Source organism: Pipistrellus kuhlii, unplaced genomic scaffold (assembly GCF_014108245.1).
Source record: "Pipistrellus kuhlii isolate mPipKuh1 unplaced genomic scaffold, mPipKuh1.p scaffold_m20_p_15, whole genome shotgun sequence".
NCBI lineage: Eukaryota > Metazoa > Chordata > Mammalia > Chiroptera > Vespertilionidae > Pipistrellus > Pipistrellus kuhlii.
The window spans coordinates 28,281,538-28,304,450 of NW_023425460.1; the positions used below are offsets into that span (position 1 = coordinate 28,281,538).

The 22,913-nt window shown below is 49.8% G+C and overlaps 1 protein-coding gene across 50 annotated transcripts in view; it reads right to left on the minus strand.

Moving 5' to 3' along the window:
- Positions 1-22,913, minus strand: part of SORBS1 (sorbin and SH3 domain containing 1) — a 210,608-nt gene that overhangs the window by 67,867 nt on the left and 119,828 nt on the right. For 15 of the 50 annotated variants that reach the window (XM_045581927.1, XM_045581926.1, XM_045581925.1 and 12 more), the window contains 6 exons: positions 22,381-22,407; positions 22,161-22,273; positions 11,896-12,040; positions 7,947-7,976; positions 4,737-4,909; positions 2,691-2,754 (listed from right to left, as the gene is read on the minus strand). In XM_045581927.1, coding sequence (XP_045437883.1) covers positions 2,691-2,754; positions 4,737-4,909; positions 7,947-7,976; positions 11,896-12,040; positions 22,161-22,273; positions 22,381-22,407 — 552 coding nt within the window. Of the gene's footprint in view, positions 1-459; positions 523-847; positions 923-2,690; positions 2,755-4,736; positions 4,910-7,946; positions 7,977-11,895; positions 12,041-15,895; positions 16,259-16,862; positions 17,559-22,160; positions 22,274-22,380; positions 22,408-22,913 lie in introns of all 50 variants that reach the window. The other 35 variants (XM_036438640.2, XM_045581945.1, XM_036438662.2 and 32 more) reach the window with 12 other exon arrangements.

A 22,913-nucleotide genomic window follows, 5' to 3' on the forward strand; every position in this document is an offset into this window, starting at 1 on the left:
AAGAGGGCCCCAGTGATGGAGTTAGTTGCACATATAGGAGTTGGGTGACTTTTCTGTTGACAGATGGCACAGCTGCCTCCTGCCCACCAGCCATAAGACTCAGCCTCCCTGAGCCAATGCCCAGCCACCCACAATACCATGTGACTACCCCAAGCATAAAGCCCTGGGTGGCTGTGTATGGCAGCTTTTCCCAGAGCTCCGCATGCTTACAGCATCATAACTAAGCTACACTGGCTACCCCATTCATCATGTAGAGTCCAAGGAAATAGGACCTAAACACCATCTAGACAGACTCCCATCACACAGTCAGCAAGAAGCAAGACAATTCCACACAACACAAGGTCAGAGGGAAGCAAATGATTGGGAGACAGCCCTTAGCCACCAGGAAAAAACCCATGGCGAGAGAAAGTCACAGACAGCACCGGTAGAGAGAGAGGCACATGATTTTCCTTTCATTACCTTCAGATTTAGGACTAGGAGTAGATGCAGGAAACTGGTAGGTAGGAGTGTAAGGACTGTCCTCTGTCGCAGAGAAAAGCAGTGGATTTTGAAACGATCCACCATGAAGCAGAGGAACTGACAAATCCCCAATTGACTCTTGCAAAGGACTGATTACCTGTTTAGTGTTATTAGAGCCCGTGGGCATCACACCCAAAACAGGTTAATGTATTAGAGAGGGCTTAGTCATTTTAATATAGCACGTCATGCAAATGAGTAAAATAAAATTTTCGCCAACCAAAACCAACTATCAAAATAATATCTAAAAGCCAAGTCTCATTCCTATAATGGGACTATAGGAATTAATGTAAGGCTAGGACAACAGACATACTGTCTAAGTTTATGGTACCTTCAGAATTTTGCTGGATTTCAGGAAGTTCGGGGAATTTGTACGTAGGGAAATAAGGGTTTTCTTCAGGAGTGTCTAGGCAGAGGAGCAGGTGTGGGAGAGAGAACAGAGGAAGATACAAACGGAGAGAATGAACGAATAGGAATCCACACACAATATAGGCCCCTTGAATTCCAGAACATAAGCTTCACTTGCGACATGAAGGAAATTCACACTGCGTTTAAAAATCCAGTCCTTTTGCCTTCAGTACTGAGACACACCAGAAGAGACAATATCATTTCTCTTCTTTGACAATGAATTACGTGTATATAGGCTCCGGGAAGCAAGAGGCATTTAACACAAAGCGTCAAGTTTTTACCTTTTATAGGCAAAGAATATTAGGTATGCTAATAAATAGTATGTAATGAAAACACTATCGTAAAATGTTTTGTAAGATAAATCAAACCTTGTGCTGTGGACATTAGAGTTGAGGCAAACAGCTGAGGTTTTCATTTTTCCATACCTCTGCCTACCTTTAAGGTGGACAGTTTTGTTGGGGACCTGTAGTTGAGCAGTTAACAACTGTAACATAGGAGAGGCTCCTACTTCTTGTGAGGCAGAATCACATACTTTTCACATGTGTGCCTGTGTCTCTGCATTGGGGCTGACAGAGCTGGTCTAACGGCTACAGGTGAGACACAGCATGCTGGAGGAAATGGACATCAGCTTCAGGAAGTAACCAGAGGAACTGGCACTATCCCGTCAGAGAGACCTGGCCTTTAGCTTCGCCATCCGGACGGAGCTCACCCACTCAACTACAGTGGACTTCCTCTCGGCTCCGGAACACTAAACACGAGCATCTCAATATTTAGAGAGTTTGGAGAGGGGCACCTCTGAACACCACAGGAGTCATTGACAGTGACCTTCACTGGCATCCACAGCTAATCAGGGAGACTGGTTATCTGTGGCTTAGGCCAACACTGACCGGACGTTTTTCTTTGCCTTTGTGTGTCACCTGTGCCAGGCAGCCAGACTGGATTTGGCCACATGGAAGGACAGGATGCTCTGCCTAAGGGAGGCTGGTACCTTCCCATGGTGCAGTGCATCCCTGCCTATCAGCTGACTACGGCAGAGGCGGATGGGGGCTGGAGGGCCATGACCTGCCCGAGCATGGCCTGGGGCTCTCCCACAACGCGAGGGCCCGACCAGGAAGCGCTTCTCTTCCAGCGTGAATGGGCTTTGGACTGTCAGCTCCTGACTGACTCAGGGCTACCTGCCAACGGCTGGCTGCAGACGGGAAGATTATTTTTCATATTAACACCACCTTACAGGGACCAGGCATGCTATTCACAAGGCACATTGCCAACATCCCTTGGAGGAAGGGAAGCGGGACAAAGAGAGGTAGGTGACTGGTCCAAGATCAGATGAGTCCTGACTCCAGGGGAACTGACTCCAGGTCAGAACAGTTTTTAACGCCCAGTTCAGTGCTTTCTCAACCGGGTCTCCTACAAGGCAGTCACGGGCTGACATGGGGAGGTGCCCCTACAGCTGGAAGCAGGTGGAAGTTGGAGCTGCTCGCATTCCAGCCAAGCAGATGCCAGAGCACAGGAAGCAGGACCTGTAGCATCCCACAGCATCTGGGCAGGAGGACTTCCGAGCTGACCTCAATCCCCTGCGTGAGGCAGGCACCCAAGTGCTCCCTCCCCCCTTGGCTCTGGAAATGACTGCTGGGCTCAGGCAGGCTGGCACTTAATGGGGTCAAGCCGCAGGGCCAGTCCTGGCATCCTAGCAAAGTGGGTTTATGCCCACACCACAGCAGTCAGCATGGGAGCACAGCACAGCTTCTACAAGAGCAAACCAGTACCTCTGTTTAGCTTGTGGATCTGCTTAAACATGGTCTTGTACCAGTCTTTGGATCTCTCGGTGTTCTGGAGAAAGACAAAGGCAAAGAGTAAAATGAAAAGGAAATCCTGGTATATTTCAGAACTTCTACAATTACAAAATCAAAACTGGCAACACCTCAAGTCCACACTCACGTAATTCTACACATCCTGTGATTTCACATTTAACATCTTCTTTAAAAAATGTAAAACTTTTCATAAAGAACAGACAAACCAAGAGCTTCAGACCTGAATCTGCAGAGTAACATTTGGCCCACAGGACACAGATTTTGAGAACAGTTAGCGAAGCTACACTTGAAAAGGTGTCTATTTTTATAGAACTTTTTAAAACTTCGTTTTTACAGAGAATCTCTTTCTGTATATAGATGACTAAACTGAACTAAAACCTCCTAGAAACATACAAGAGACAAAGAACATTCGCTTATCAGGCCTTGCCCTGTCCATCCCAGGTTATTCTGTAGAAATATGTCTAAGTCACCTTGCAGGGGGCCAGATTTAAAATGCACATGTTAAAATGTGACCCATCATTGCAGCCGATGCCAGAGCGGTTATCCTGTTCGCACAGCTGGGTTCATTTTTATTTATTTACTTTTAAAGATAAAAATAAAACAAGAACAGGGACAGATGGGTAGTTAGAGCAGGTAGTTCGCTTCTACTTTACAAATGAGGAAAAATGAGTCAAAGCTATCCAAACTGACAGAGCTGGTGAGAAGAGGAGTAGAAGGGCCACCTCATCTATAAAATGGGAACAACATTATTATCCACCTTATGAAGTGAATGATGCTTAAATGAGATAATGCACTTGGCAAATGGTAGCTGTGATCACTGCTGGTAATTCTCATTATAATTATTGTACAACTATCCTATATAATAAAGAGCTAATATGGAAATGGTCATCATGCCCTCAGTCATGATGCCCACGCCCGTCCGTCACAATCCATCACAGGAAGCTAAGTGTGCAGTGGGCGTGCACAGGTGGGCGGGGCTATGTGTTCAAAGAGGTGTGGATGGGTGGGCGGGGACTTGATATTGCGTGTAAGGTGCAGAAGCGGGTCCCTTGGCTCCAGCCTACCTCTTTGGGGTGATTGATCTTGGGGTCTCGCACTGTGAGAGGGCACAGGTCAGGCTGGCCCTGCCCCTCCCAGTGCACAAATTTCGTGCACTGGGCCTCTAGTTATTCTATGAGACTGGACAACAGTTCTTTGGAGGCTGGGCCTCCTGTTGTTCCTCTCAGCCTTCTCCATTGGGCACATAAACCTGTACACTTGCTCTAGGGGAATCACTGAGAAGCACATGGCAGCCGTTTTCTGTTGGGCACATGGAGAGGAATAGAATTCACCCTAATCCAGTTTTTAGGGTTGGGCTGCCCTGGAATTCCTGAGGGCCTGCACAAGGCTGGCATGCCTGTACTGGGGGGCGGGTTGGGCAGGCAAACCTGAGACCACTCTGTTCTGGAGGCCTCAGCAGGCTGAGCCTTAGTTTCCCTTTCATGCTGGGTGACGGGCTTGTTCCCATCAGGGGAAATGCTACCAGAACCCATGAACAGGTCCCCTGAGCCTCACTCTCCCCATCGCTCTCCAAACGTGGACTAACAATTTCGGAATCTGCTCCCTGGAACAGTAATAACGTGTCCATGGGTGGGGCAGACTGGGAAACTGCCGGAAACATTTTTCTTTTCAACACGCACATCCCAAAGCCTCTCAGTTCTGTTGCAGAGAAATCTCGCTGCCCTTGTTCCACGAAGCTTTTCTTCGTGTTTATTCAACCATGAAATCCCTTTTCTCACGAGACTTACGGCACTTCTTTGGGGAAAGCTGCTGCACCGGGAGCCTAGGACCAAGGTGGGCTCGGAGTGCTCCGAGGCTCCTCGTCCTCAGCAGGCTCAGTCAGTGGTGAGGACCCTTCTTACAAGGCCTTTGCAACCCAAGATGGGGCCCACATGCATGCAGGGGTGCACACTTGTCCCTGGCTGAGGGGAGGCCTCGGAAAGACTTAGGTGGGACTCATACCCGGAGTGGGATGCCCACTTCATCCATGGACACATCGCTCAGGTCCTGAGTGCTCTTAGCCACCCGCCGGCTGTCATCCTTGGCCTTTTTGTCAGAGGACCTGCCAGGAGAGGTGGGTTTTTCCTGGGTTGGTGCCGAGTCACGTTCTCCCACTCTTCTTTCTGACAGAGGATCTGGAAGTGAAAAACAACCGTGAGCTGAAGTTCTTCTGGTGGCTCCAAAGCAACCCTCCTCCCTCCAGCCAAGAAAAACCCCCTCCCTCTCCAACAATCCAGCTGGGGGAAGTGTGCTTGGTAATTCTCAATTGGAACAAGTTTCATGTAGAGCAAGGGTCAGTAAACCAGGCCCAGCCACCTGTTTTTGTAAATAAACTTTTATTGGAATACAGCCACACCCATTCATTTACGAATTATTTATGGCTGCTTTCAAGCTAAAATGGCAAAGTTGAGTAACTGACGGAAACCATATGGACTGCGAAGCCTAAAATATTTACCATCTGGCCCTTTAAAAAAATCTGCAGAGGTATACACCAGGGGCTGCAGACATCGAGTGGCTCAGACTGTGAGGGAGCAGGTACAGCCATCAAGAGGTGGCCAAACATTCCTTGAAAGTCCTTGTTGCATCTTGGGGAAGTCACTGAACGTTTCCATGCCCCTGCTTTCTCATCCAAAAATGGGGATAATCCCTCCACTAGCAAGCTCACAGGATGCTACGTGAGGACCTAACAAGATAACTCATGCCAAAATGCTCAGAAAGCTCTACATTGCTTAGTGTACATTAGAATATTTTAAATTTGATTCAGGATTAGAAGTTACAAAGAGCTAATAAACATTCCATGTGTGGTTTACAGATTATAAAATTACTCTGTTTAACTTTATTCCAAGCCATGTCATTTAGTTACAGGAAGACATTTACTAAGTCTCTGCCAGGTGCTATGCCTTCCCATGCAAAGGAGAGGGAACAGGGCTGGGGAAGGCAGGGAGAGATGGCCTCTTCCATTTAGACATAGCTACTTAGACGTGACAGTGAGATGTTTATGAAGAAATGCCTCAGAACCCCTAGAATAAATGTGGGAGCGGAGCCCAGGTGAGAGGCCCCAGCAGGGACACAATTTTGGAGTCATTGGCACAAAAGTGAGGGCTGAGGTCAAGGAGCTGGAAGAGCTCAGTGGAGGAGGTAAATGAGAGAGTCAAGGGCTGAACTCATGCACCAAGGAACGTCACAGTCTTAGGCTCACCAGAAGATGCGGGAGTCACCAGAGGGGCAGAACATGAACCACAGGCACAGTGAGGTGCCAGTGAAACCAGAAAACAATGCCAAGAAATGGGTGGTTAAATACGTCAAAAACAAAACAAAACAAAACCTCAAAACAGAAATTGAAGCAGAGGAGGAGGCATTAGATTAGGCAAAAGAAGAATCATAGAATTGCTCTCAGGGAGTAATTTCGAGAGAGCAGTGGGGTTAGATGCCAGATTGCAGGAAAAGAAATGAATATGTAAGCAGGAAGCGGGGTAGTAAGTAGGGAGGTGGGCACGGAAGAACTATGCCAACCGGAGAGGTCACAAGATTAGGGGGCAAAAAGGTCCAAGCCAGGGGAGTGACAGGCTGATGGTGAAGCCTGCTGTGAGGCTGAGGGGACAGAGATGTGCCCTGGAGATTATCAAATGCTCCACAGGCATCTGTCCACTGATTGAGAAGGAGATTCTCATCTTTGGGAAGAAAAAGGTTCGAGTGCTAGCTGGAGGAACCAGAGGGTGCAGGCAACGTTGTGCTGAAGATGGAGATGTTGTGGGGGGCGGGGTGGCTGGGGGAAGGGGCATCACATTGGTGGGTACCCTCAGGGTTTGTGACTTTCACAGACTGCTTCATGGAGTGACTTTGCCTGGATGTCACGTTGACTTCTGAAATGGGGGTTTAATCTGTGGCCATAGGACGATTTCTTTTTTAAATATATTTGTATTGATTTCAGAGAGGAAGGGAGAGAGAGAGAGAGATAGAAACATCCATGATGAGAGAGAATCATTGATTAGCTCCTCCTGCACGCCCCCCAACTGGGGATTGTGGCCACAACCCAGGCATATGCAGGAATCGAACCCGGGACCCTGGAGTCCACAGGCTGAAGCTCTATCCACTGAGCCAAACCAGCCAGGGCCATAGGACGATTTCTAAACATTCTGTGGGAGACTCAGTTCAGGGAGCCCTTCAGAAATCTTGATCCCGGTGTCATCACCATGAGCTTTAAAGGATGTTAGAACCAGACTGTTTCATAGAGCTTTGAACACAGTGGTGCTTCTTTTTAAACCAAAACTAACATTTAGTGAGCTAGGGATGTGCCACCCTATCAAAACCACGAGTGGATCTGTCCCCAAACTCAAAGAGGACAGAGCATGAGGCTCTTTCAAAGCCGGGAAGTGGCTTGGGCCTGGTGGCACAGCAGACAAGCCCTGACATTTAATAGCACTTTCCAGTGTGCAGGGAATACCCCAAAGCCTCCTGTCACCCACACAATCCTGCAGAGGCAAGGACTGTCACCCCACTTCCCACATGAGTAAACTGGCTCAGAGAGGTGAAGTCACTAACCCAGGGACAAACAGCCACAAGAGGGAAGAGCCAGGACCAAACTCTGGGTCTAACTGTGTCTGGGTGCCTTTTAAAAGTCGATTCCACTGCTCCTTTCATTCTTTCAGGGGCAGGAAGGAGCCCACAGGTGCCACCTCCCCTTCCCCCGCACCCCGAGCCACCCTGCTCTCAGCAGCCTGGGCTGGGGCCACAGAGTGAAGTGGCACCTTGAGGAGGGGGCAGCGCAGGGCACCTTGTGCTCAACCACAGCCTGTCCTGGTTCCACAGCCAAGTCCTGATAAAGCTGAGAGGGTGTGAGAACCCTGTGTCCTGCCCACCTGGGCTTTCCACGAAGCCCAAGGACGGCAGTGGGATGAAGCAACACAGGAATCACAGCGCAGCGGCTCAGGAAGTGGCGGCTTTTCCTATCCACCAAACCAGGGGCTCTTAACCCCCGAGTTCAGGACTATCTGCAAACGACCCCAGGCGTGCGTTCTCACACGCGTGGCTCCTTCTAGAGCAGTGGCTCTCAATCTTTCGCGACCAGAAGAGCTCACGAGTCTGTGCTGATGGAACATCAGGTGGTGACCGGAAGCCAGCTAGCTTTACCACGGACAGGTGCTAACGTGTAAATAAATATTTCTCACCTACCTGACAGGCTGCTGAGTCGTTTCTGCTGTTCTGTAATACAAGAAAAAAATACACAGTGTGAGGTTTACAAAGATGTGGTAAAACCGAGACATCCGGGCACAACTCATTAGGACCCCAGTGTCTGTGTCCTCCCCGTCCGCTGGGTTTCGCTGCTGAAGCACTGCAGCCAGTGACAGAGCGTGTTCACGTGGCCCTGTCATCCAAGTGCGGTATCTCTCACCCCCGCCCCTGCGTCTGCACCAGGACTCGGGCACGGTCTCCGTTTTTCTGGGTGTTTACATAGATTCTCAGGATAATCTGGTCACTGAAGGAGACCCTCCCACCTCCATTGGCTTCAAGGGAGAGGACTTCGCACAACCCAGTCTTGATACCTTTTATCGGTAATAGTAACCATGGCAGCTACCACCTCCTGAGCACTTGTAGATACCAGGCATTGTTTTAAGAGCTTTCCCACAGGTCAATGCTTTTAATCTTCGCAACAACCCTACCATATAGGTCAAGGTGGTTGAGAGGCAAAAACTACCCAAGATGACACTGAAAACTAGAACTGGTCTAAAATCTGGAATATCCTTATCTCTAGCCCAGGATCTTTTTAACTCTAATCACCAGTCCCTTTCCTTAACACTGAGGGCTATGGGTTCTCACCCTCCGGGCACTCCCTTGGAGAATCCGGTGTGGACGTGCTATGGCATATGCACAAAAATGACCTCCACCTTCCATAGCTGCTAAATATAAAGCAGCCACATAGATAAACACAGAGCGCCTGCCAGCCACGGGTGCTGTCATTTTCCCCTTTGGCGGCGCCCCCACCCTCCCTCCAGAATCGGTGTGGGCAAGAAGTAGAGAGAGCAGCAGGGGGCCCCGCAGCTGGTGGAAGCAGCCCTGTCTACCTCAGGCCCGTGGTGGGGGCTCATCCACACGCTGAACAGAGCCCAGCAGAGCTCGAGGCACCGCACTGCCAGCCACATACCAGACCACACTGACTAACTGTCACCTCCGTTTCCTCATCTGTAAAATCAAAGCGCTCACTGGATCCATGGATCCCGCTCTGGTCTCCAAGCTAGGGCAGGCTCTTCCCCAGCAGGCAAAAGCCCATTTATCCCATTTAAAACAATATGTTGTTCCCACTTCTCAAGTGTGAAAGGCCCTTCTTTCTTGGAATCGCATGCGATGAGGGTATAGCAATTGTTTTTCATGGGTGTTATTTAGCAAAGTTAGAAATTAGCAACCATAGGGTTGTCCCAGACTGTTTCATGTGACAGAAGTCTGGGGACCAAAAGCTCTTATCTCCAGTGTGGTCCATGGACCAGCAGCACCAACACAACCTGGAAGCTGCTGAAAAGTGCAGAACCTCAGCCCTGCTTCAGAGCTCCTGAGTCTGCACCTGCATCTGTAAGTCAAGAAGACCCCTCCCCCCAGAGTCCAGGCACAATCGAGACTGCGGAGCTCTGCCCTGGCCGGGAGCTCAGTTGGTTAGAGCATTGTTCCGATACACCAAGGCTGTGGGTTTGATCCCTGGTCAGGGCACCTACGAGGATCAACCAATGAATACATAAATGGAACAACAAACCTCTCTCTCTCTTCTCTTTCTCTCTCTCTCTCTCTCTCTCTCTCTCTCTCTAACTTAAAACAAAACAAACACCGAGAAGCTTGGAGCTAGGTAACTCATGCATCTCTCTCAGTCCTCAGTTTTCAGATTCCAGTGCTCCTACCAAACTGATCATAAGCAATCTGCCCTCAGACATACATGTAAAGTGAAAACTCAAGAGAGGAGCAAGGGCTGTGTGAAGCATGACCTTCCGAACCAGCCAGACCGAGGAGCCCTCAGTCTGCTTGCAGTGCAGGGAGCTGGCTGTGACATGGGGCTATGGGGCTACTGTCACACCACCCCCTGGGCCAGTCTAGGCAGGAAAGACGGGACCCTTTCTTAGGATGACTGAACTAGAATTCCAAAAGTGGAGTAAAGTTATCATTCCCTCAGGAGACTTTGCAACAGTTAAGAAACTTTTTACGGGCATTATCTATGATGCAAAGCAGAGCTGCCAGGCTGGGTCCATTCCAAAGCAAAGCCAAAAATGCTTGACCTAAACCCCACTGGCCATCAGTCCCCCGAGGCGGGGCCAGCGAGGTGCTTCCATTCTCCTGCACTCTTCCTGCCGCACCTCCCTGGGCACATCTGGTGTGCTCTTTACAGGAAGCTACTTTTCATTACAAAACACAACACACACATACGCGTATCCTTTCCTGAAGGATGTGTGCTGCGGGCTGCACAATTCTGATTTTCAAACCCAGGGGCAGGGCTTGGACAAAAGGGAAATTTAGAACCAAAGGCATCTGGGCAAATAAGAAGGACACGCCTGTTCAGGAGAGAAACTAAAAGGAAGTACGGGCACGCCTGCGCCCAAAGATGTCTCCCTCGGTGTCAGAAGACTTGGCAGAAGCAGCTGACATTACACTTGGCATTTCTCAAAACCCGAGTTGCCTTGGGAATAAGTCCCATTTTTAGAGAAACTGCTTTTTCCTTCTGGGAACTCACTTGCTTCTGTTTGACTGCATTTTTAAAAAAGATGAGTCATAAAGAAGTTCATAGAGAACCAAAACTTCACTTTGTCCTGCATTAGGGACACTTTCTGGGCAGGGAAAGCCATTGGCGAGAGGAGAATGGGCTCTTACATAATTTAGTGTGGGGGGTAGGGGCACTTCTTATTTTTTGAAGAACACAGATTCATGGGTGAAAATTAATATGGGAGCCACACTGAGTGGAAAAAAATAAAATTACTAAAATAACTAAGATTGGAGTGGGAAGACTTTCAGTAAGGGAAAATGTTTCATTCATCTGTTTTTTAAGTTAGAAGCAGGAAACAGAAAACTCCATTTAATATGGAAGACAATTAAAAATAGATTTCAGCCTCATTCTCATCCAAGTTAAGGCAGAGAGAGGCGAAGGGGAGGGAAACTGTGAAGTAGGCAAGCAGGGAGTGAGGGAAGGAAGATTTGGTACTGAGCTGTGAGCTCTGAATAAAATAATAAAACCTCACTCAGAAACACCCCAAAAGCTCAAAAAGTTCACATTTCACAGTGCAAAGACCTTTGGGGGAACGGACAGCATATCCCTCTCTTGAATTCCAAAACCAAAACATTTGGATTTAGAAACATCTTCTGGAATCTTAAAGCAGAGGCCAATACATGCAATTATTACCTCAAAGCACTTCTGCTTCCCCAAGGTGTCCTGTAAAGAAGGGGAAGAACCAGCCCGAGGAACTGCAGGAAGCACACACAAAACCCCGGCAGAGCTGCCTGGAGCCACGCTGGGAAAGGGGCATGCAGCCACGCAGCCCCAGAGGGTGAGCTGAAAGGTGGCCTGGTGTGCCAACTGCTGGCAGGAATGGAGGCTGGCGAGACACCCAGAGGTCCAGTAGCCTCTGTGCTAGAGGCAGAAGAACATGATTGACATTTTAGAAAATATTCCATCCCTAGGTTTACAGTTCTGGTGCTGCTCAAGGTTCTCTTTGTAGAGAACTCATGATGTCAAAGAGCTAAACCATTCAGGGCACTTCTGGAAAGAGGTATCTGCACCTAGAGCTTCCAAGCAAAGCTCTGACGAGAATTCTCATAAGGGATGAAGGGGCCCGGACTTTCCCTTTCCGTCTCTTCTTTCTTTTTGGTGCTACCCCCTGAAGACGCTGTGAACACCCAAGGTGTGGAGCACACACTGCGGAAGCTTACTTATTCTGATACCTGACGTCACCCCACATCAGAGGTCTGTCCGCTACCATCTACTCGGTGGGTGGTGGGAGGAAACGGGGGGGGGGTGGTGGTGGTGGTGGGGGGGCGCAGATGGCCTCGGAGAAGAATGAGATTTGTGAAAATTTCCGTGGGAAGGCAGACTTATTGTCCCGGGGTACGGGACAGCGAGCGGAGGGAGAGGTGCGCGGCGCAGCTCCCTTACCTCGGTTGTGCTGCAGGAGCACAATCGTGGGGTTGACAATGGTCGTGGAGGGGTAGGCAGAGGATGGCTTGCTGACTGGTGCACAAGTTTGGGAATCAGTTCTGACACGAGATGAAGAAACTTCATTTAGCAGAGGACTTGAATCCTGCAAAAGGACAAACATTGTCACTGTCAGTACACAAAACCTAGAGCTAACGCTTTTTAAGAAGAAAATTAAGGCGGTTCAAGGACCTTAATTAGAAAAAGAAATGTAATCAATGAGACGTCATTGATTCCGGTTAGAAGCTTAACCTGGAATGCTTATTCTCTTCGCTGGTATTAGTAAGGGGAGAGAGGGAAGATAATGTCACTGAAGGTCTCAGCAACATTATTCATTATTTTCACCTGGTAAGAAATGTGGATCAATCCAGTTACTGAAAAAGCAAATTCAAATCAAAGTGGAAAAAAACATGCAAAACGCATGCAATTCCAAATGGGGTCTGAGCACAAGAGCTGGTTTAATAGGGAAAAATCAGGAAAGTTTAGTACACTGTTGACAGAAACATGAGAGGATGTGAGATAAGCCACACGTGTAAGAATAGGAAGGGTTAAGTACTGGTACTCTTGGAAAGCTATTCTCATCAGCCACATCACTGAACAGCCTTGCTAGAACTTGCTGCTGAGATTCGGATATTACCCTGTTCTACAGCGATGCTTTCTCACTCCAATATCGACTGACAAAGATCTCTGAAGTCAAGACTTGTGAAAATCCTGACTTTTAAAAACCTGGGGGTCTCAGCCGGAAATACCAATAAAATTATTACTACCAACGATACAATTTACACGATGGGAATAAGGGCAGTCTTCTTAAAGACAGGAAATAAGGCTTAGAAATGTAGTGAGGATATGTAAACAGTTTCTTCTGCCATACCTATACATTTAGCAATGTTTCTATTTTAGAATTTACAGTGCCTAAAGCCAGAATATCATTCTTAAAGGTTTGAAGAACAAGACTTTGCTACTATCCAGAAAAAAATATGGCATAAAAGCAATTTCTGTGCTCCCTCAGAGATCATGGCTCTGTAAGTACCTGCAGGATTAGAAACACAGCCCCATCCTTCTCCTTCTATCCCCTACCCTAGTACAATGCCCTGCAGACAGCAGGTGCGCAGTAGTAAAATGCCACATGAATGACAGGAGCCACCTACCCACAAAGTTGCTTCTGAACAACTTGTGTTCAAAAGAAGAAGAGGTTCAGGAAAACACATGCCCACCAAAAGAGAGGATGTGCATGTCAGGACCCCGGACAGCTCCTGACACACAGTAGGGGCGGCTTCCTGGGACCCACTGGCTTGGTCAGTCCGCCTAGTCTGAAAGTGCCCCAATGTCACAGCTGCTACTTATGAGTGACAGCTCAGGGCAGTGAATGAAACTTCCCCCCAAGACTTGAGGCACAAGATGGTCTTGTACAAAAGTGCCTTGTCTTAATTTTTCATCTGCAAAGTGGGAAAACAATCACACCATCCTATTTACTTCCAAAGTAACAGTACACAAATAAATGTCATGTCAGTGAAAACTGCCCTAATGCAGCCAAGAAACGTGAGAGTCAGGCACAGAGCCTTTTAAAGTGTGCATATTGCCCATGAGGCCTGGAAGGATCACGTGAGCATTTCACATTTTATAAATTTCACTCTGTGGCAATTAGGAACTTGACAAAAATGGTTATTGACTAGAAGAACCTGACCAATTAACGTGAATTTCCTTCCTCCCTCTTACTATCAAATGGCTGTAGATGGAGCAGATATCAGCGGTTGCTTGGCCACCGTCCACCTGGATATTCTCTTCTTGAGGATCCTCATTCGGGGAGGAACCCAACAGTTTCCCTTTTCACCTCCCACTTCTCATTACCTGGGCCAAACTAGAAGCTACCAGGCCAAGCGAAGTCTTCCGGGAAGTCTGTATGTCAATGGGGTTTGAGAAGCTGAGGACTGTCCCAACTAACCTGCCCTGGTCTACCTGAACAAACTCAACATGAACACCTAGATCTACCCAGCCTACCTGCTCTCCGTGCACATGAGCACACTGACAACGCTGCTCTAGTCTGTTGACCGAGCGGGAGGTATAAATACGTCAAACGTAAACAATATCGGGAATGGGTAGGACGTATGAATACGTCCTGAAAATATATGTTGCGCCCTGAGAGGGACGGTTTATATTTTTTGTAATCTTTATAATTGTTTGTAAAATTTATAATTGTTTAATTCGATGTTTCCATTTTTTGTTGGTATTTTTTTCTATTTTTTTGTAATTTTGTATTTTCCTTTGTGCTTTATATATAAATGAAAAAAATATATATATATAATTTATTTTAATTAAGTATAAATAAAAAAAATAATAATATGAAATTACGTCCTCCGGGCGTGACGTACTGACACGTCCTAGTGAAAGAGTACGCGCCCATTAGAGGTTGCGTAATTAAAAAGGTTACTTCCCGGTTAACAGGCTAGAGAAACATTCTGTGCCCAAGGGAAGAACACCTCTATTCTCCAAAACAAGGGCAGCTGCTAACTTCGCCTGTAAGTTGAGTGAGGGTAAGGTAAGTGCATCATGGAGCAATTTAGCGTTTTTCTCCACCTGGGCTGAGCTGTAGAGGTCAAACTAGGACATCCAAGCCCCTGGGCCACGTTTGACAGAGTCCTGACCTAACCCACAGGGCTGTACCTAGAGTTTTGAGAAGGGCCCAGCATTGTATCTGATATCTCACTATAATTTCTCTTAAAAGCCTCCTTCCCCCACCAGTTTTCCTCCTGCTTGATTAAACTGCATGACTTGCTTGTTTAACGAGCCACCTGAGCCTGTTTTGGAGGCGGACAAGGGATGCTAGTGTACATTAGTTCCATCAGCCAATTGCACGGCCCTACGTCTCAAAATGTGGCCCAGGCACCCTCAGCATCAGAATCCCCCAGGATGCACATTGCCATGTAGTTTGAGTCCTAGATCCCTCCCCAGATCCACTTGGTTAGAATCTCCATGAGATAGCCTGGAGAGGACGATTTAAATGCATTTTCCTGCCACTCAATGAGCTACATACTCTGAGCTTGAGAGCACAGCTCAGATGAACCCTCTGAGAGCAGAGGCTGTGCCCTGTTTGTAGAGAATCGAGAAGAATGCCAGAACATAGTGGGGACTCGGTGATTGCTAATTAGCCAGTTACTTAATTTTTAGGGCAAGTCCTGGGCAACGTAGCTAACATTCATTGGGTGCTCTCTCTGTGCCAAGCACTACAATTGGACTTTTATATTCTCAGGTCCACTGCACCCCACCACCCTGTGTGTAGACACATGCACCCCCATTTTACAGCTCACACTGAGGTTCTTTCAGTGTCTCAGTCCCCAGGCCTCCTGAGAAGAGAAAGACTTCGATGCAGTCTTTCTCTTGGGCTTCCCTCTCTGGGTTGGGGGCCTGTACTGAGGGTCCCCAGCAATTATCTGCCTGTTGAGGAAACAGTCCTAACATTCGTACAAGGCTTTTATACCCATTTCCTCAATCATACTCACCTCTCTTTTTTAACCTAGGCTCTGCTATGACTGTGGACACCAGTTTGTTTACTTGCTAAATCCACAAGAGAGTGAATCTCTTCCTCCCTGCTCCCTGGAGGAGAAATGGCTGTTGGTTTTTCCACCTGGTTCGTCAGCTTTCCTCAGCTCTCAACAGTACACCTGCCTGCCTGTGGCGAGCACACCTAGCCAGAGGCAAGGCCACGGAGGCTGTTTTCTCCGCGGAGAACAGAGATGTGCATTCCGAACAGGACAGCGAGGAAGAGGGATGGAGCCCGTGAACAGCCATGAGAGCCCGGGACACACGGGAGGCATGCACTCGGGAGAGCAGACCCGGCTCCAGCCATCACGCAAGCACAGGGCAGCTAGCACTCCCTCGGAACTTAGTACTCCAGTGAGAAGGACTTTTACTGCCGGAGCAGACATTCAGGAAAGCCGCGAGGGAGGGATCCCAGCAAGCTTACGGTACTTGAAACAGCTCCCGTGAGGTCAGGCTCCGAGACGCTGTGCAGGCCCTCCGGGACTGGGGGGACCAGCGGAGGCGGTGGTGAGAAGGATGGTGGTGTCTGGCTAACGGGGGAGTGGGGGCCTGGAGCGCTGGCTGGCGGGCTGTGGTGGGGCCGCCTCTGCAGACGAGGGGGAATGAAATCATCTAGAGTCGGGAAGGTCAGAGGTGAGCTGGCAGGGGCGGCCGCCGGGACTGGGGGGCCCAGTGGCCCCAGAGGTGCTGGAGGTCTGGCAGTGCCTTCTTGCCCTCTGTCAGTGTTAACCAGGTAGAGAGGGACAACTATGACCTCAGGCTGGGCTGGGCTGGAGGAAGTAGCATCCTGTAGGAAATAAGGGGGTTGTTACGCAAAGGGGTACGGCAGCAGGGGAGAAGGAATTCCATATTTAAACAGTCGGGAGTGGACATGCAATGATGTACTCTGAGAACTATTTAATCGGTGCCCTTTGCTCAGGATGCATGAGACAGTCAGTGCTAGCCAGCTGGCCTCCTGACACTCTATGACACAGAGGGAACCCCATCCAACTAGACTTTCCATCCATCTATTTTTGAATCCTTTTAACACTTTAGGAGAGAGACAGAGAGAGAACAGGCAGGCAGGCTGTGTTTAACCCCCAGAGCTGCTTGTGGAGCCTGAAAGCTTGGGAGGAAATACAGTTTATTTGGCACTTGTTATAAAACATACACGCAGTGTCTCGTCGTAGTATCAGGCCACGTATTCCACACGCTGGCATACTTACATATTCACAGGAAGGACAGACAGGGAGACAGGAAGGACTGTGCTGAGATGTTTAGAGAATTCGGGGGTTCAAGCTGCAGCAGTATTAACGAGGACAGGGAGGGGAGGGCAGCCCGGAACACAAACAAGCTCTCACACCAGTTCCAGAAGAGACGGGGCAGACACACAAACATTCCTAGTTCCTTGCCTTGGCTGGATAACACGGCTGCAAAAGGTAAGGCTGTTTTCTCCTCCGGTTTTCGGGATGAGAGGTAACCTGGGGGCCTAGCACAGGTGGTCCCACTGCGTCTGGGAACGAAGGCCGAGTCCCCGGGGGAGGACTCTCGCCACGGTTACCAGCATCTTTACGGGGGTCAGAGAACAGCTGGGGAAAGTGAGGAGGAGCAGAGCGTGGCTTTCCCGTGCCCGCTGTGCAGGAGACAATGCTGGGAGCCGGTGCTCGAGTGCCTGGGGCTGGGTCACGTGCAACACGAGAGCAGCTTTCCGGTGCCACCGGGCCAATGTTATTGGCTAAACAAGGTACATATAAGCTGCTGACCTTTTTATTCCCAACTGCCTTCTGACGTGGGCTAGAGCTCACATTCCCACTATAAACAGTCCTGGTGGCTGCACGGTGGCGCTGGGGTTGGGATGAAGCACTGGGGGACGTGAAACCTGGAAGCGAAGGCCCCGGACACACCACACCTTCGGGAGCTGATCTGGCTGCCACGGGGGCAGAGACAGGCTGGGGAGGTGAGGGGTTCTGCTGGCTGGGGGTGCCGGGTGGGGCGTAAGGCTTTGGTGAGCTCCGGTAGAGCGAGTCCTTGGAGGAACTGTGGAGGGCAGGGGGCTGCCATGCAAAGTGGCCCACTTTAGGGAGAGGAGGGCGTGGGCGAGAGAGGGCCTTCAGCAAGATTTTCAAGACACAATATTAAGACAGAAAAAAGAGAGAGGAGGGGAAATGGAAAGAAGGACGACCATTAGAAACAGCAGCATAACATGATCTGAAGGAAAAAACAACACCACAATTCTAGACAAGTTTTTAAGCAAATCTCAGCGTAGACTCTCATGGAGTCTCCGCCTCTCTCTGGGTCAAGCCAACTCACTCACCTGAAGGGCAGGCCCGACCCCTCACCCGCAGGAGTGAGCTCAGCCGGGAGAGGCCCCGCGCTGAGTCAATGCTGATGCCGGTCCTGGGCTGAACTGCACTCAGACCTCCTGACTGAAGAGGGGCCCAGGCAGGGGCTAAGCCAGGAGAAGAAGCCCCAGGCCCCCAATGACTACACTCCTCTCCTCAAAGATTCTCCTCTTTATGCTTTTGGCTTTAAAAGTTTAAGTTCACTGAAACTCTCAAGGGTCTTTCATGTGTTTCCCTTAGGAAATGGAGACTCGGAAGAGCCATCCTTATTTGTGCTCACAGGAGTCAGAGGTCTAACGGAATCCCTGAGCCCTCGCACTCACTTCCATAAGCAGAACAATCACAGCTTGCCAAGGAGAGAATGCTAAGGGCTTAGCATCCACATGTGCTCTCTCCTCGGAGGAAACAAGTCGATGGAACTAATTATTAGAAGGAAGACAGGGTGGGGTGAAAAGCATGGAATCTCCGATTTCTGACGTACATGGAACAAAGGGATCAGACAATGAAGCACTTGATTCGCCTACCAGATTGGGTTGTACTGGGTTCATCAAACTCCAGCCATTCCCACCCAGCCCACTAGGAGGCACTGCATTCTGGAAGGATGTGATCAGCCCAGGGCTCCTGGCTTCAGAGCTGGAAAGCTACATACAGGTCACATCTCCCTCCCTCTCCCTCCACATGACTCCTCCATGGGGCTCGTGGAGCAGGAGGAAATGGGGTAAATCTCCAGACTGATCCTGTGAGAGCCATCTGTCAACCTGTGGCTCACCTGGGAATTAGACCATAAATGTGCAATTTATTTTCCTAGTGTTATGGCTGAATGTGTGTGTCGCCCCAAATTCATGTGCTGAGCCCCTAACCCTAAGTAATGAGTTTTAAAGGTGGATCTTTAGGAGGCACTTAGGATTAGATAAGGTCGTGAGGGTGGGCCCCCAAGATGTGAATAAGTGTCCTTATAAGAAAAGGAAGTGATCAGAGGCCTCTCTTTCTCTCTCTCTCTCTCTCTCTCTCTCTCTCTCTCTCTCTCTCTCTCTCTCCTTTTTCCTCTCCCTCTCCCTCTGTCACACCCCCCCCCCCTCGTCCCCCGCCGTCCCCCAGCATGTGAGGACACAGTGAGAAGGCAGCCATCTATGAGCCAGAAACAGAGCCCAAACCAGGAACCAAATAGGCCAGTATCTTGGACTCCCAGCCTCCAGAACTGTGAGAAATAAATATATATGGTGTTTTGTTCCAGCAGCCCAAGCCTAGACACTTAGATGCCCTTCTCTGGCCCCAGTCTTTAAAGATAACCTCCCTCCAAATGGCACAGGTGAGATCATTAGTGTGTGGTCAATATCTGGTAAATGGGTTGTGACCAAAAACTGGGAAGATACAAGGGTATGGGTCTATTTTGAGGTTGCTTTTTATTTTATTTTTATTTCTTTGTGGAGTGCAGGTGGTAAGGGGTAAAGGAATATTAGCCAGGGTAATTGAAGAGAAATAAAAACGTTTGATGAGCCTAGATTAGAATATCAAGCCAGAAGCAGCTGACCTATCCCTTAACAAACTCGGTTTTCAAATAACCTGGGTGGAGAAAAGCCTCCTTCGGTAGGTTGGGTTGACTTGATACCTATCCTTCCACAGGCTGCCCAAGACCTTGCCGGTGGGATGCGGCCACATGGCACATATATACTGGCCAAACAGACAAAAGGAGCAGCACCAGTTCAGTAGAAACCAGAAGCAAAGCCTTCCAGACGTGCTCACCTGGCCCCGTGAGCGCAGGCTGGAAGCTGGGGCGAGTTTAGAGACTAAAGGATGCTCTCTAGGAACAAAGTGCCTGAACTAACACGCACCCCTGGGACCGCGGGGTAAGGTGATAATGTGGCCAGGGAAGTAAATAAAAGACAATTTTGAATTAGGCTCCGATTTACTTTTACTTTGAGCCGGAGTGCCCCACATGTGATTCCTTCTTGTCCAAAGATAGAAATCAATTGCAATGAGGTTTTAACTAGATTTGGCTCTGGCCATATACGGTGCCACAGCTGCATTACATCAGGCGCGAGCCTTCCCAGGGCCTTGACCCGGTGGAGAGGATGCCTCCCCAGAGTGCTGACAACGCGCTCGGAGCCAGAGGCCTTCCTGTCCTGGGGCTGCTTTTAGCCCCAAAGAAGGAGGGGGTAGCCACGGTTCCCTTACATGGAAGGCGCTGCTTCATCGTAAACGTGGCAGGAACCACACTGGCAGTCCGCATCCTCCCCAGCAGGCTACTAATGAGCTCTCATTTCTCTTAGCAGAAAGCGAGGCTGCTTGGAAGCATCTGAGCGGCTCCTACTTTACACCAATCCCCCCCTCCCCTGAGGACACCAACACAATGACGCTGTTGGAGAGAGGGCAGCCCTGGCTCCCTATCACTGGGGGCAAGGACAGCAGGGCAGCGGGTCCAGGCTTGCAGGAGCCAGGAAAGCCTGTGGGAACAACAGGGACAGGCTCCCCCTGAAGCTTCTGGACCCTGACGCAGTCCTTCTGAAGAGATGCTAGGTCTGTAGGGATAGGAGAGCCTCCTACAGCTGAAACCAGGCCCGGCAGTCCCCTAGCCACCTGGCTGCTCCGAGCCAGTGAATACTCGCAGCTTTGGCAATGGCTCTACAGACAAGTTGCATTCAGCCAACAAATTCAAGAGGTAAGGCAAGACCTAAAGGTTCTTGACATTTGGATGGGCAACTTTACTCTGAACATACGGGATTCAACTGCTTTAGCAGCCATTTACTAGGATCCCTTTTTAAAAAAAAAAAAAAAAAAAAAAAAGCAATGTCTTGGATAGTGTCAGGTAAGAAAATACGCTATTCACAGGCAGTATTACAGGATATTCACACTTATAAAAGCTTACAAACTCCTCGAGGGCAACATTTAACACAGTGATCTGAATACAAGTGCCCAATAAAGCTGCAGTAAATGAATGTGTTTTAAGTGACTTTTGTTTAGTTCACATGCTTTTAAAATAATCTTTTTTGAAGAGCTGCTTAAGAAGCCAAAAGGAATCGGTGAGCTATCCTTGAGCTAAGTCACTGAGGGGAAGAGGGCGTGGGTCAGCGCTGTTTCCTAACCGGGCCGAGCCGCCCGTACCTATTCTGGAGAAGGAAGCCTGCCTGTGGACCACAGGCAGCAGGCAGCAGGCAGCATGCTTACCCGCCTGGAAGGTCACAGAAAGGGAAAACTAGGGCACGCCACCTACTGGGCAATCCAGGTCCCGGTGTCTAATGAAGACTTCCGGAGGCGCATTAGCAGCTCCTGGTTCTAACCAGTGGCCCTAGATGCACCGGCCATGGCCCAGGGAGGCAGCCGCGGTGCGGGAGGCCTGATGGTGCCGCTGGGCACACGGGCAGACCGTTAGGTGACCAGCTCTAACGCTGGGGAGGCGGGGTCTGCAGAGAGGCAGGAGGACGTTATCTTTGACTCGGTTTCTTTTCAGGGGCCAGTCCTCGGGAACAGGAACCAGAGGGCTGCTGGAGAAGGCGGGTGGGAGCCAGGAAGGAAATGCAGAACTCCCGGCGGGTCCTGGGAGAGGCACCCCGTCAGAGGCAGGCCCTGGGGAAGGACCACCCCGAGGAGCACACTTCTGCCACACACGTCGGGCAGCACAGCTTCCTTTAAAGGAAGGAACAGCTCTGTTCCGTGGCTGCGGCTCCTCTAATGTAAACCCCTTCACGAACTGCCTGATTAAAACAGGGCCATTGCTTTCTTCCCAACAGCAAACAGCCACAGGGAAGCGAGGGGCCATCAGGAAAACAATCTGGGGCAAGAGACTGAAGCAAAATGATCTCTGCTCCCAGTTGTACACCTGGGGGTTCTCTCCTAGGCAAGGTGAGAAGGTGGACTACAGGTGCTCCCATTTTGACTTCTAGCTGCTGCTCCTGGGCCAGGGCCTGAGGACTGGCCACTGCTCCCCATTTGAGGTTGAAGAGAGAAGAGTTGCTGGGACTCTTACAGCCCCACCTGCAGCCGGTTAACGGGATAAACACACGAGTGCAGTCTTGTCTTGAATATTACACTCTAAAGAGTTTTTAACAAACAGGCTCAGAACGTTCCCCCGCTACCCAAGGCCAAATGGCTTCCCTGTTCCAGAACATTCCTAAACACACGCTACTAGTATAACACATTGGGCCTCTATTTCCGATCCCCTGGGACAGACCAAGCTAGTCCCACACCTCTGCTCCCCTCAGCCCCAACTCTCCCCCAGGCTGGTGTCTGAGTTTCCCCAAAGTGGCCAACGGCACAACTCTGAGCCAGCCCATTCCCTAGCGGAGCAAGCTGGCAGTACAAACGGAAGCTAAACGACTTAGGAACAGGTACCGCTCACCGGTGCCCACTCCGCCCTGGGCACATGCCTACCTGGGGCTTGTCGGAAGGAAGGTTGGGGTGCACGCTTCTGTAGCCCTTGGCAGCGAGTGAAGAGGGCTGGGCGTTTCCATTGGCATCAGCATTGGAAGAAAGTCGCCACTCATCTGCGTGGAAAGAAAACAACACCCTCACTTGCAGGGAACGCTCTGGTTCCCTCTAATGGAAGGGTCCGGGGTGGAAGGCAGGGAAGGAAAAATCAAGGGACACATACCTGCTGGGGAATTCTCCAACTCCAGCACTGTGTGTGGTGCAGAAAGGATGAAAACAAGAGAAAAGGGGGGCGGGACAGAAATGGTTACGTTCGCAGGAAACCAGCATGTGCCCCACAGAAAGGCGTAAGCCCAGCGCCCCGCGGCCGGACACAGAATGCCCTCAGTCCCAGCGGCCTAATTACCATAGGAACCCACTCGAAGCCGCGATGTGCTCACAGGCGCTGACCTTTGCAAACACAAGGCCCACATTCACAGCAATGAAGAAACAATTGTTCCTTGACATTCTTATTTTACAGACTGAAAGGCAACAGAACTCCACTGTCCAGTCCCTCCTCACTAACTCTCGTCCCCTCCTTCACGCCTGATGTGGGCGCAGAGTGCCCCTCCTCACTGGCAGGGGACTGACGGGCAGACCCCGGAGAGGGAGAGGAGATGCGCACTTTCCCCGTGGCTGCTGGTGCTGGGCTCGGACAACATGATTTCAGCCCAGAGGTATCTGCTGTGCTAAGGGCTTCTTTTCTCCCCGCTGCTT